This window comes from Dunckerocampus dactyliophorus, chromosome 9 (assembly GCF_027744805.1).
Source record: "Dunckerocampus dactyliophorus isolate RoL2022-P2 chromosome 9, RoL_Ddac_1.1, whole genome shotgun sequence".
In the NCBI taxonomy this organism is placed as follows: Eukaryota; Metazoa; Chordata; class Actinopteri; order Syngnathiformes; family Syngnathidae; genus Dunckerocampus; species Dunckerocampus dactyliophorus.
Genome location: NC_072827.1, coordinates 30,563,261 through 30,577,193, shown reverse-complemented (window position 1 = coordinate 30,577,193; position 13,933 = coordinate 30,563,261). Strand labels below are relative to the sequence as shown.

Below are 13,933 nucleotides of genomic sequence, written 5' to 3'. Positions count from 1 at the left end.
TGCATCACTCCACGTGTTTCTTCTCGAGCTTTCGCCTGAAACCGTCTGTAGTAGTGGCACCAGCCTATACTGTGTGTCTGAAAAAGAGCCCGACTGATATGGGATTTTTGGGGCCAATGCCGATATTGGAAGCTGAAAAAAAGCCGATGTCCAATATATTGGCCAAAAAAAGAGCTTTGATATGCACCGGGTATATACTGTACATGAACACCAATTCTTATAATACCCAAAATATGATTCAACGCAAAGAAACAGATGACTACCAAATGGAAATAAGGAGCTTTAATTAGTAATGCCTCTTTCTGATTCACTTTTAGGTGTTGCCACAAATTTGTAGTGTTCTTTGCTTTGCTGGTGCTGAAGCCCTGGATAACTTGCACAACGCACATGTTGCATCTAATGCCTCCACACCTTATTCTTCCCTTCTGCCTGAAAATATATACATTTAGTGCATTTTGGTCATTAGCCTAGAATTTGATACTATTGTTGATCATTTTAAATTAAAAAGAAGTGGCTGCATTGGGCTGAAAGTGATTGACATTGACTAATGTGTGTTTTTCAACTAATACTTGATGTGTTTATAAAAGGCTTTGCGCATAGAAAATGGATGGATCAATGGATATTCACAAAAACATGTTACCAATATCAATTAGTCGTATTTACTAGCTATTGAAACATTCTATCTGCAGCCACCGAGTATTTGCAAACAGCTGCTGAAAACTAATGCCAAAGTAAACGTTAAAAAGTTGACTGCAAACAAAATAAGAAATAATCAAAACATGTTAGTAGACTTAATACAAGGGACTAAAAATTGTATGTAACAATGTGGCTGCTTTCAAAACATCAAATGACAACTACCGTAAATACATGACTTGGAACATTTTCAAAATGATTTGCATGAAGACATGAACTTGTGAATGTATGAGCCCCTGGAAATCCTGCATGGAAGTATGAAGTGGGACACTGTGTATGTCTGCTTTCACTTTAAAACGCTGTACAGTCTCCGATAGTGGTGGACGTGAATTAACAGCAACTTAAGCGCCGTAATACGCTCTCTAAAACGTGCGTGGAAACTAGAATGTTGTCTCTGACAGCGTAGCACTAACGTGTGGTGTTACATTGTTTTCCAAAGCCACAGCTTACCATGGTGTACAAAAATGCAGTTTAAGTCATTTCTTCCAACAGCAGACTGACAGAGCGGCAGAGGGAGAGTGCTGCTCTGTGTGTGAGGGGGAGGGGCCAGGTATAGGCAGCAAGCGGACACGGGGGGAGCGACTGTATATCAGCACATCAAAAAAAATTACATATCAGCTACATTAACTATATTGATTCATTGGTGATATGTCATGATTCACCCGTCGATATATCGGTCGGGCTCTAGTCTGAAATGATATCTCCAAAATGTAGATTGTGTACGTACAGCATGTTTGATGTGTGCAAGAAGGAAGAGGAGGGGCGTTCCTGCATTGTTTATCGAGACTCGGCATCTTAGCCAGTTACAATATGCAAACTCATTTCTAATTTTACTTAAGTGTGATGACTCCATCTGTACTAGTCTGAAGGTCCTCTATTATGCAATATGCACTTTTGAATGATGTTCTAACAGTAATATGTGTCGCAAGAGAGTGTTTGTGAGCACCAAACATGTTGAAAATCTGAGAGAAGGGGTGTTCCACTAACTTTTCAAAAACCATCCCTCATGGAGATGATAGACCATATGATAAGCCCACCCCGTGTATACACCCACCACTTCATGGAGGGAAGCCACCCTAAAACAGATGTGGGAGCTGTATGTTTGGCTAGATTTGGGACAACACACTCCATTGTGGCACCTGTGAGACTTGAGTTCATTGAATACTATTATGTGGGGCTTTTAACTCTCGTGATTGTTCACCTTGCAGCTCCAATGTTTGGCCTCTGAGTGGTGTATTTCTCTTACAGATTCCCCATCGTCCGTGGTAAACAAGCAGCTGGGATGCATGACTCTTGATGAGCAGCAGGGTGCGTGCTAAAACCATCCGCCACATCTCCCATTCACGCACAATCCTATGAGATCCAGTGCATCAAAAAACACTGACACCGTCAGAGAGGTGTTAACTGTAAGACTGTAAAATGTTTGTGCTCTCTCTCCACACAGGAGGGGTGTCAGTTTCACCGCCCGGTGATGCTCCTCTGCCCGCCATCTGCAGCCTTCCCTCCACCTCCGGTAATAGCCGACCCAGTGCGGCGGAACCGGTGCTCAGCCTGCACTACAGCTCAGAGGGAACCACCACCAGCACCATCAAACTGGACTTCACGGATGAGTGGTGAGACATTTTCACTACTCTCGACAACTTTATGATTTAATGTGTTCTCAAAGGATGGTTTTGTTTCATTAGGAGCAGCAGCACATCCAGCTCTCTTGGTAGTGGAGGTCCCAAAGCGTCTGACACACTGCAGAGCCGAGAGACTTCATCCACAGACACTTCTGTTCTTGAGCTACGTGAGTGATGTCCTTCACAATCAATTTCCATATGATGATGATGATAGTGCTAATGATTAATAATAATTAATAATAAAAGAAAAACAGCACTGACAGAGGACAGACATCCAAGGCTAAATACATTTTGATTCCTTATGTCCGGAATAAAGTTGTGGATCTTTATGAAACGAACGCTACAGAAGCTCAACACATTACAACCTGCGATAAGATTTTATAGAGATAAACGCATGTGAGCTTGCTATAGACTTTCCATGTGTAATTTAGATAGTCTCTGCTGCTTTCCACACATAGAAAATATTATTTAAATAGTTTAATATTTAACCATCTTTTTTTATTCTTATTTAAATAGATAAATATTTCACCACATTTTTTTTCCTATTTAATAGTTTATATTATTCTAAAATATTTTTGGGTGTTACCCAATGAGGTAGAGTCACTGTACTCTTAATTATGCTTTTATTTACTTGCATGTTGAAACACGGAGAAAAATCCAGAAGGTGCCTGGTTGGGTACATTGTGCTCGCCTAAATAAGCGCAACCTGAGCTGATGCGATTTTGAAATTATAAGCATTTTATGACGATAGGGACTCATTCATTGTTAATTAATTATTTATCAATTTGGAATTAAAACGTTATAAATTGGCATTTCTATTATTTCAATCAGTTTTGTGGACCCATGGACCAACTCGTGTTTCCACACACCTCCGGCGTACATTATAGCGATTATTAATTATTATAGCGATGTAATGCTCTTTATGTGTTATGTATTCTGTAAAATGGAGACAGGAACAACATCGAATTAAAGGCACAAAATGAAAACAGACCCACCGTCCACCGGTGCGAGCCTGGAGTTTGTTGGTTCAGAGAGAAGATTACAACATCGCTGTTTGATGTGTGCGATAACAGGCAGTGCACTAGCTTGAATTAACTTGAGCTTGTGCATTCAGTGACATCAAAACTTACCTTTATGCATTCCCACAAAGTATCAGCATTGAGGACCAAATAGGAGGTGAAAGGCAAACGGGAAAAATACTTTATATCATAGTAGACAGTGCAGTGCAGCGTGGCAGAAAGTTAGCACACTCACGCAACAGTGGTGCATTCAAGAACCGTCCAACAGAGCGGGACAGGTCACCGCTCTCCGAAACACAATGAAACAAAACAACATAAACATATAAAAACTGTGGGATTTCTAACTATATGTTAATTTATTAAAAATAAAATAATGGCCCATATTTCCTAAAGTGATATGAATTTACATAAAATTTAATTTAGAAAGGCCACACACACTGACCAATACCTGCTTTTTGAATCAAACCATCCACTACAACATAAACTAGGGGTTATTAGGACCCTCCAACATAGAGCGGAACAAATACCAACTAGTGCTGAGGGAAAGAAAAAGGAGACACAACATGTCCAGAGAGCGCTCTCAACCTGTGGGTACCCACGGTGGGCTTTTAACAAATGTCAAAAGAAGAGAGTAGGGAAAGAAACCCAAAAGCCCACAGAAGCAAAAAGGAGAGGAGTGGTAGTCCCTTATGTAGCGGGGGTCTCCGAAAAACTCCAGAGGATCTTATGGCAACACAAAATTCCTACCTATTTCAAACCAGTAAATACCCTGAGACAAAAATTGGTGCATCCTAAAGACAAGGCTCCAAACCAGAAACAGAGCAATGTGGTCTATTCCATCCACTGTAAAGATGAGGAATGCAAAGAGCACTACATTGGGGAAACTAAGCAAATGCTCCAAAAAAGGCTTTATCAACATCGCAGGGACAATGCTAGTGGTCCTCAATCAGCAGTACATCTACACCTGAAAGCTACCAATCACTCTTTTCAGGACAGCGAGGTTAAGATTTTGGCCAAAGAAAACAGATGGTTTGAAAGAGGAGTAAAGGAAGCTATTTTTGTCAAACAACAGAACCCATCATTGAATCGGAATGGTGGTTTGAGGTTTAATTTGGACCCTGTGTTCAGCAGGTTACTGAGACCAAAACCCACAGCTCTTAGTCTTGCAAATGAGGTGAAGGCAGGGCCGAGCCAGAACAATAGATGCTAACAAGCCAGTATCAGAGTCGTTCATACCCAATTCAGGGAGCGACACTTCCCTTTTATCGTAGGTGTGAATAACAGGATAGGATTATACCACTGCTCCGCCCAGGCTTAGTGTAACAAACCAATAGGAGGAGGGTGTTGGCACACCAATTCCGCCCACTCTTACTGTATTTAAGGCCTAAGCTACCAGCACTTATTAGTTTGCTGACGAAGCTCTTCGGATGAGGAGCGAAACGTCCGACACCTTCTACACAGAAGTACAGATGACGTCTCAAGAAGCCTTTTCCTCGATAAAATTTAATGTATTTATTTACAAAAATAAATGTATATATTTTTAATGTTTTTTGTTTTTGTTATCATTCTGCCTAAAAGGGATCCCTGATTTAAATGATATTTATCATTAGCGTTTTGCCCATAAGAATGCATTTTAATACTATGGCATGGCTCAGGTGGTAGAGTGGTTGTCGTTAAGGTTGCGAATTCGATCCTCGGTCCTCCGTGATCATGAAGATTATCCTTGGGCAAGATACTGAACCCCTCATCAGTAGGTAAATGTGCTAACAGTGTCAAAGTGCTTTGAGTACCTCGGAGGTGGAAAAGCGCTATACAAGTGAAAGACCATTTACCGATATTGTTATTCAGTGATTTTTGTCATGTGTCCCCAAGGCCTATTTACCGTACATATGGAAATACATGGCATGATCCACAAGATGTCTGGTTGGTTGCATTGTGGTCGCCTACAACTGTGCTTATTCTCACCAAAATTTCATGGGAACACATAATAAAATTAAACAACAAAAAAAAAGAAAATCCCAGAAGATTTATGGAAATGGAAGTTGCATACAAACAAGTATGTACAGTAGATTTAGATATAAGTTCTTAGTGGAGGTAAAACATGCATCATTTCCCTTCTCAGCCCCCTGTCACCCCTCAGGGCCACAAAGTGAGACAAGTACCTGCAAAGATCCTCCATGCGACGCCTCCTGCTCCAGTGGTTCCGCCGGGTTGTCCATCCAGAGCCCGGTGGAGGGCTCCTCTTCTGAGGGGGGCGTCACAGAGAGGAGTACCTCTGACCCTCCCGAGGACACCTCTGGGGACTGCAGGAGACAGGAGCCCAGGGAGGAGGAGGTGAGGACGGAGGTAGAGGAGGGCCAAAGTCAGCCGGTGCGGGCAAACCAGGAGTCCGACGACAGCGATGACGACCCCATCCTCATCCCTTCAACACGGTTCAGAGGACAGGGCCAGAGGTAACGTATACGAGACAGGACCACTATGACGCTTTCTGTTCTGACCTTAATTGTCCTTTTTGTCATTGATTTGTCGTACTGCACGTGTAGATTAAATTCCAGAGGATCTGCAGTAGGAGATAGAATGATCAGGTAACGCGTTTGGTGTGTGACAGCGCAGAGCCAAGTCTACACAAGGGGAACTAACGCACATACACACAAAACTAACTGCTCTGGCATGCGGCTACTGACTCCACCGAGTGTGTAGAAGAAGAAGATGTGCATATATTTACTAATAAGCAACATACCCTCACAGACACTTCATTAGGTACACCTGCGCAATCTAATGTAATGCAATACAAGCACTGAATGAGAACATTCTGCCTTTACAAATATAATAATGCTCACTTTTGAGATGTTTGTAAAATTTTGGCCCTCTCTTGTAGCTCAACGTTACCCAAATATTAGAAACAGCTCTCTGTAGGATGCAGTGCCGTTCTACACACCTGCACGACTAAACACATTGTTAAATAGTGTCAAGCCTGTAATTAAAGCTGGGGCGTTTATTTCACAAATTCAGTCCATGAGAAAGTGGAAAGGACAAAATAGCCATCTTTGACCACAGTTATTTATTAACAAGTACAGTATATCGAACAACACAGCAGCAACATAACCAATGTTGTACCATATTTTCAGGACTATAAGTGGCTCCGGAGTACAAGTCGCATTGGCCAAAAAAAGTGTCACGAAGAGGAAAAGAACATATACAGTACAGTTATCCCTCGCCACTTGGCACTTCGAATTTTGCGGCTTCACGCTATCACAGTTTTACAAAATATAAGACTTAATAAATCATCTCTGTTTCGTGGTTAACTATTATTAGTTAGAAAATATGCATGTTTAAACAAATATTATCTGTTTTTGGCCTAAATTACGCATTTTCAAGGTTGGTGCCCTCATTTAAACCATGCAAACGTTTCTGACCATGCCTCTTAAAAGCATCGGTATCGAGAACCATTAGGAACCGGAATCAAAATGAAACCGGAAACCAGAATCGTTCACATTCAATTGATGCCATCAGGAGGTTGCCTACAGCCACAGCTGTTATTGTTTAGATAATTTGAGACCCCCGCCGTTATTTGCTTTTGTAGACCACACATCTGATGACTATGGGAAACGTTGCGGTTTCCCATAGTCATAGAGTAGAGGCGTTAATTGGAGCATTTACACCATTTCTCAGAGTGGCAATAAATAAAAAAGAGCATTATTATGTGGTTGTACTTTATGAAGGCTGAATTTTGGTATTGGGTCTCTAAATTCTACATCTGCTCAGGTGTACCTAATTAAATGCATTCTATTTAAGGATGTTTGATATTGGCTTTCTTACCGATGATACACAGATATTGTCCAGCACTTTCATTTCCCATACCGATATCAACCGCGACCGATATAGGCAGCTGCTCTTCCTTCAAACTAATGAACACATTATGCTTTTTTTATTGAATGCATTTCACAAATAAACACTGCTTGTGCAAACTAATACAAATATGCAATATCGATAAAGTGCCATATTTATTTGAAAGTATATCTTGTTTCAGCAAAAGTCATCAAAACATAATCACCAGCCATAGTCAACTAAAATAACATGTTCTACTTTCAACAAGTAAGACAGGTTAGACCAGGGGTCGGGAACCTTTTTGGCTAAGAGAGCACTGTTGCTAACACCTCAGCAAGAAAATTAACTTTTGGCTGTCCGAGAAGTCGCAAGATGACATCATCGGCTATTTTGCATATTATTTGCATATGATGTAACAGATGCTGTAGGAAAAAAAGCATAGCCGCGTGGGAGAGACAAAAAGTGAGTAAAAACCCTTTAATTACGTTTAGAGCTACACATAAACTTCATTCTTGGTTTGTTCATTTCAAATTGGCCATCGCTTCATCGAAATGAAATAATTTCAATATTTTATCTCGGCCTGCGCCTCTCAAAGTGTATGTAGACAGCGTAACGATTACATCCGGATTCTCCTCCAGTCTCCACCTTTTATCTTGCAGTGAGGACTACTACTACTTGTTTAAATTCCCACAACGTTCTTTCATCGTACGTTCTGACACACTGACAGGTGAGTGACCGAGTCCGAATGAGGCTTGAGAGTAATGAGTAGTAATTTAGTGAAGAGTAAGAAACATTCTATAAAACAGGGCGGTGGCATCGCGTCTCGTGCATGCGTGATTCATGGATGCGTGGAGCTCCATTATGCTGTCAGCGTGCCGCGGGAGCTGACTGCACATTAACCGCTTGTGACTGCTTTGAGGCGGGGCGGATCTCTCAGCAGCACCTGCTGCTGCTCAGTGAGAGCACAAACTGTGCAATAATACGTGCTTTCACTTTTAAGTCTCCAAATATGTGAGAACTCTCCACCGTCGCCAGAAAAAGTCGCTAGGGTTGTTGCTAGTCGCTTTGAGAAAATATGTCGCCAAGAGTGTTTGGAATGTCACCGGAAGTTGGCAACACTCTAAGAGAGCCATGAAAGCCACATATATTTTAAAATGCATTTCGGTGAGAGCCATATTTTTAACACTTTGACTTTAAAATGTCAGTGGGGAAAATAAATAAATAAATACATACATTTTATTGTGGTAAGAAATGTCTGAGACGCAGTCATCAAAAGAGCCCCATCTGGCTCGTGAGCCATAGGTTCCCTACCCCTGGGTTAGACTTAATACATTCACAAATAAGAATCCCATTAAATAATGCTGGCAAGGATACAGTTTATAAAGTTGTGCATTTGTATGTGGCACAAATGGCTGTATACGAACAAAGTAAAGTGCAAAGTATGAAACGCTGCTTTACAAACTGGACTCATTCAGCACGTCTCCATTTTGCTGCATGAACGCTGTGTGTGGCTCCGAGTGATTCTGAGGTGTCATGTTGGATTAGAACAGCGGTTCCCAAACTGTTCACAGTGCATTAACACACAGCATTAACGTTTGGTGAAAGGAAGAATTGAAAATATACCGTAAAGCACCGTGTATAAACCGCACCCCCATTTTCAGGCTCATGGCGGGGAAAAAATTTTTTTAGTTCATAAATGCTTGCCAACTCTTTCATCTCAAATCAACATGCGTAAAGGTACTAAGCAATTTCAGAAAGAAGAATAAAGGAGAAATCTGAACTTCGGCATCTAGATCTTTAATATTATGGCTAAGCACAGATTAATAATAATAATAAAAATAATAATTATAATAATAATAATAAATCAAAATAAAGAAATTTGCAATTTTCAGAGATGTTTTGATATCTTATCTTTCACTGCTTCTCTTTTTCTCTATTATTTTATTGCATTGCTTAAGTGTGAATTTGAATAAACTGCAACGTTGTATTGTATTTGACATTGGAAGCCTAGGTTAGCTTCAGTGTATATAGAGATGGTTTCACTGTGTGAAAATACAGACAGCCGTCAGATAAGTTAGTTGCATACACAAGCATTTTCAGCAACTGTACAGCAGAGGGCGCTAAAGCAAAGCAACTGTCTGACCCACAGACAGCTATTCTAAAATGGACTTCTCGTCAGTTTCTGTGTCTGGTCACAGACCTGTCATCGTGTATAAACCGCACCCCCATTTTTTGCTTCTTACCAGTGGAAAAAAAGTGCGGTTTATACACGGTGCTTTACGGTACGTCTGTCGGTGCAGCGTCGAAGAAAGTCACACACATTAGTCACAATCTGCCTCACACATGGCGTGTTCAAGAACTCCCGCACAAAGTGACTGCAACACCCGTAGATGACACATTATTCGTGAAAGTATAAATTGACTTACACGTGCACAATTTTTTTTTTTTTAACATAGCCAGTGCATCCAGTCAACAAAGGACAGCTTGTACAGCTCAGAAAATGCACCAATTAGTCACAGCAACACGTAAGAAGACCAGCTCTCATTTGGTAATGGTAATAGTTACATTTTATTTGAACATGCATAAAAGTAAGCCTGTCAGGACTAAAGTGTAGTGTATCTGTGTGAGTGAGGCACAGAAGATGCCTACTATAGCACTTACGAATCGCGGGGCGTCACCACTTCACATACCCTGGGTATCGCGAGCTCGCGCCGCCGGCACGCTACATTCACTTTGCAGATCAAACGCCCCAGCACATCCACACTGGAACTGTGGCATTCGGCTTAGAAACGATCGCTTTTGTGCTTTCCTTCATATTGCCGTTTGCTTGCTAACTGCTAGGTAGCACTCTGCATTGAATCACTACATAGCTAGCCCCGCCTCCACGTACTGTGACAAAGACGCTGAATAGCTGACAGGAGGGTCACTCGTTCCCTTAATTTGACTATACAACCAATGCGCTCAGACAGAAGCAGAGTGAACCCTTTTGTCATCCAGCCTGTGTGCTACAGCTACGTGGAAGTGGAACAGGCATACCTACCAGTCGCACATGTCAATTTATCGAGGCGTCAAAATTATCAACCTCGTTTTTTTTCTGTCGTTCGATTAATCGTTTTATCGATTCTCGTGAGAGGCCAACATACAAGTTACATTGGAATACGTCGCATCGTACAATTCGCAGTTCCACGTGTCCAAAAGGAGTAGGAAGAACAAAGCTTATTTAATCCTGCCCCCCATCCGTTTCACATCAATTCCAATACATTTATTCACTTCCTGCATTCCAAGTGTGGTCTTTACCAATTAATACATAGGAAAATGATAAGGTGATATAACAATGTGGTAATATCATTGTCAAGGTTTTTTCACCATAAATAAGTGATATAACAGTCATGATAAATAATAACAAGTATAAATAGACATAACGAAACAATGAACTCACAAGAATGAAGAGTAACGAGTGTTGTAGTGGTCAGACAAAGCATTTTATACACAGCGGTTCAAGACTCTTCTTCCTTGTATTTTGCAAACACCAGCTGCTGCATTGTTTCTTGAAATCGCTCATCTTGGTGCTTTTTTGAGTTCCTCACACAATCCGTTGCATAATGTGATTCCACATAATGAAATGCTGCGGGTTTTTAGCGTTGTTCTCACGTATAAGTGATCATATTTCTCCTCTCTTGCTGAAAAAGTATTGTATGACGTTTTTGGGTCGCAGGTGATTGTTTGATTTTTGCATCATTTTAGTTTCAATATTTAAATTGTAATATTTGTGATTTTAGAAGTAGAGTATTTGAATGTTCTCCATACGCGGCGTTATGGATTATCCTAACTGATCTTTTTTGCAGTACATTTAGCGTGTGAAGTTTCCTTTTATAGTTGTTTCCCCATATCTCCACACAGTAAGTTAGATATAGCCATTTAAACCTGCACACAATACAAATGAGCTTGACAAATCTTCAATATGAAACACTTTTAATGCACAACGTCATCCTCAAATGTGCTATTTCTTCATCTAACACACACACAACAATGAACATCTTCATGCTGTCATCCCTCCTCTGCACTGTACGACCTGCTGTGGCTGTTCACATGAGGCGTTCCAGCACATTATGTAAATTTCAGTGTTCGGCGCCAGTGTAGTCAAGCCGTTTTTTAATTTGTATTCACGTACCCCCTACAGCAATCTGCGTACACCACTTTGGGAACCTAGGGATGAGAAGTAAGTTCGCCGCTTGCATAACCATGCAATGACATGTTTACAATCCAACGGCGAAACTTGGAATTAATTCCAGACTGCGGACATACTGAACTAGCAAGCTTGTTGCTCCATGGAGCACATCGTCACTCGACACCGATATCATCCGATTGCTCATGCCAGTATCGGCCGAATGGGTCATCCGTAATTATATGGGACATTGGGAGCCGGATGTCGTTCCAGTGACTGTCTCGTTACCAGCCGTCTAAATGACAAGCATGAGGTTCATACCAAACAGCTCGCGTGTTCGCTCACATGGTCTCCTTGTGTTGCAGACGCTCGGCAGCCGCTCGCATCCAGGAGCTGTTTCGTAGGAGAAAAGAAAGAAGAGAGATGGAGGAGAGTGAGACGCAGAACATCAGGAGGCCCTCAGTTAAAATGGTGTACAAGGGCCACCGCAATTCCCGTACAATGGTAGTATTTTAACAATATGCAGCCATTTTTTATAACAGTGTGTCTTCTCAAGGGACAATACTATAGAAAGGAAACTTGGATATACAGTCGTCCTTCGCTACATTGTGGCTCGAACGTTGCACCCTCACTCGATTGCGTTTTTTCAAAGAATTAAAAATATGATTGCTGTTGAATACGGCCAGTTAGTTTGAAAATATTCATATTTAAGCAAATTGTACTATTCTTGGCCTAAATTAAGCATTTTCAAGCATATAAACGGCTAAATGAACTAACTAAATTATCTGAAATACAAATACAAAGCTGAGTGGTTAGCATGTTGGCCACAGTCAGGAGATCGGGAAGACTTGGGTTCCAATCTCTGCTGGTCATCTCTGTTTCCTCCAGTTTCCTCCCACATTCCAAAAACATGCATGTTAGGTTAATTGGAGACTCTAAATTGTCCATAGGTGTGAATGTGAGAGTGAGTGGTTGTCTATATGTGCCCTGCCATTGGCTGGCCACCAGTCCAGGGTGTACCCCACCTCTCGCCCGAAGTCAGCTGAGATAGGCTCCGGCATACCCCCGCGACCCTAATGAGGATAAGCGGCATAGAAAATAGATGGACGGACAAATACAAGGCAGAAGAAGCATTGTAATTGTGAATGTAGTATTGTACATCGGCCACGAGGCACACAACAGGCACAATCATAAAAACATAATCATCATAATAACAACACGGGCTACTGTTGGGGGCCATAACCCACAATAAGCTAAAACTCAACTCTCAACCTCCAAGGTTACTTCCTGTCTGCCCACCACTGAGGTCCCCTAGGGAACACATTTACTGTGGCACACCCAAGCAGGAGTTTTATTTACATCTTGGCTTATTTACTCTTATTATGTCTACTATACTGGGTAATATGAGTGTAAAGCCGCCATTACAGTACATGACTGAGACAAGAGCCACTGCAGGAAGTACACTGTCCAGAAAAAAACCACCAATGTGTGAGTCTGTTATGTTATTTATGTCAATATGTCTTATTTTCTCTAATTACTTCTACTATACTGGGTAATACGAAAATATTCCATTTATTAACATTGAATCCTACTTTGTGGAAATTCACTTGACGCAGTCAGGTCTGGAAACAAATTAACCGTGATAAATGAGGGACGACTATACTTTAGAGTAGTCAATGTACAGCAGTATAGATTTATTGTAAACGCATATTCAGATTGTTTTTTTTATCCCTCAGATAAAAGAGTCCTGTTTCTGGGGCAACAACTTTGTGATGAGCGGCTCAGACTGCGGCCACATCTTCATCTGGGACAGGCACACCGCCGAGCACCTCATGCTGCTGGAGGCCGACAACCACGTGGTCAACTGCCTGCAGCCGCACCCTTACGACCCCAGTCAGTGGCATAGTAATATATAGCATAAAAGTTACTGCATGTACCTGCTGCTCCACTTCACACACTCTTTTGTTCAGTTCTGGCCTCCTCAGGGATCGACTATGACATCAAAATCTGGTCGCCGCTGGAGTCGTCACCGTCTTTCAACAGGCTGCTCGCTGATGAGGTAGGAAAACCTCTGCGGATTTTGCCTGTATAGTCGACGTGGCATCTGTAAAGCTGTGGTTTACGGTGAATTAACGAGAAAAGGGCGGGTGTGAGGCATTCCTGAGAAAAAGTTGCTAAACATTTTTATACTTTTGTTTGTGATTGGACAATTAATTTTCCCTATTTTAATAAATCACATAAATCCTCTTGCAAGAGGATTTATGTGATTTATTAAAATTTATTTTAATTTTCCCTACTAGCTCAGAGACTTAGGGCCCCAATGAAGGGAAATGTCGTGTAACATCACAAAAGCTTATTAAAATGGGGCAAATGTGCATAATCAAATGTGTTTTTCGACGTAATTTGTTAAGTCCGATTAGTGCATCCTCTGTAACATCTCCATCGCCATCCTTCCCTTTTACTCCCAGGTCATAACCCGAAATGAGCTGATGCTGGAGGAGACGAGGAACACAATCACAGTGCCTGCGTCCTTTATGTTGCGAATGCTGGCGTCCCTCAATCACATCCGATCAGGTATGCCCACATGAACCACTTGCACCTGGTCA

At 41.5% G+C, this 13,933-nt stretch overlaps 1 protein-coding gene across 3 annotated transcripts in view; it reads left to right on the top strand.

The window, feature by feature from the left end:
• The window catches only part of dcaf6 (ddb1 and cul4 associated factor 6), a 32,237-nt gene that overhangs the window by 18,100 nt on the left and 204 nt on the right, over positions 1-13,933 (top strand). The window contains exons 12-20 of one of the 3 annotated variants that reach the window (XM_054788011.1): positions 1,942-2,001; positions 2,138-2,306; positions 2,379-2,482; positions 5,475-5,787; positions 5,878-5,919; positions 11,693-11,831; positions 13,064-13,220; positions 13,298-13,386; positions 13,796-13,901. In XM_054788011.1, coding sequence (XP_054643986.1) covers positions 1,942-2,001; positions 2,138-2,306; positions 2,379-2,482; positions 5,475-5,787; positions 5,878-5,919; positions 11,693-11,831; positions 13,064-13,220; positions 13,298-13,386; positions 13,796-13,901 — 1,179 coding nt within the window. Of the gene's footprint in view, positions 1-1,941; positions 2,002-2,137; positions 2,307-2,378; positions 2,483-5,456; positions 5,788-5,877; positions 5,920-11,692; positions 11,832-13,063; positions 13,221-13,297; positions 13,387-13,795; positions 13,902-13,933 lie in introns of all 3 variants that reach the window. The other 2 variants (XM_054788010.1, XM_054788012.1) reach the window with 2 other exon arrangements.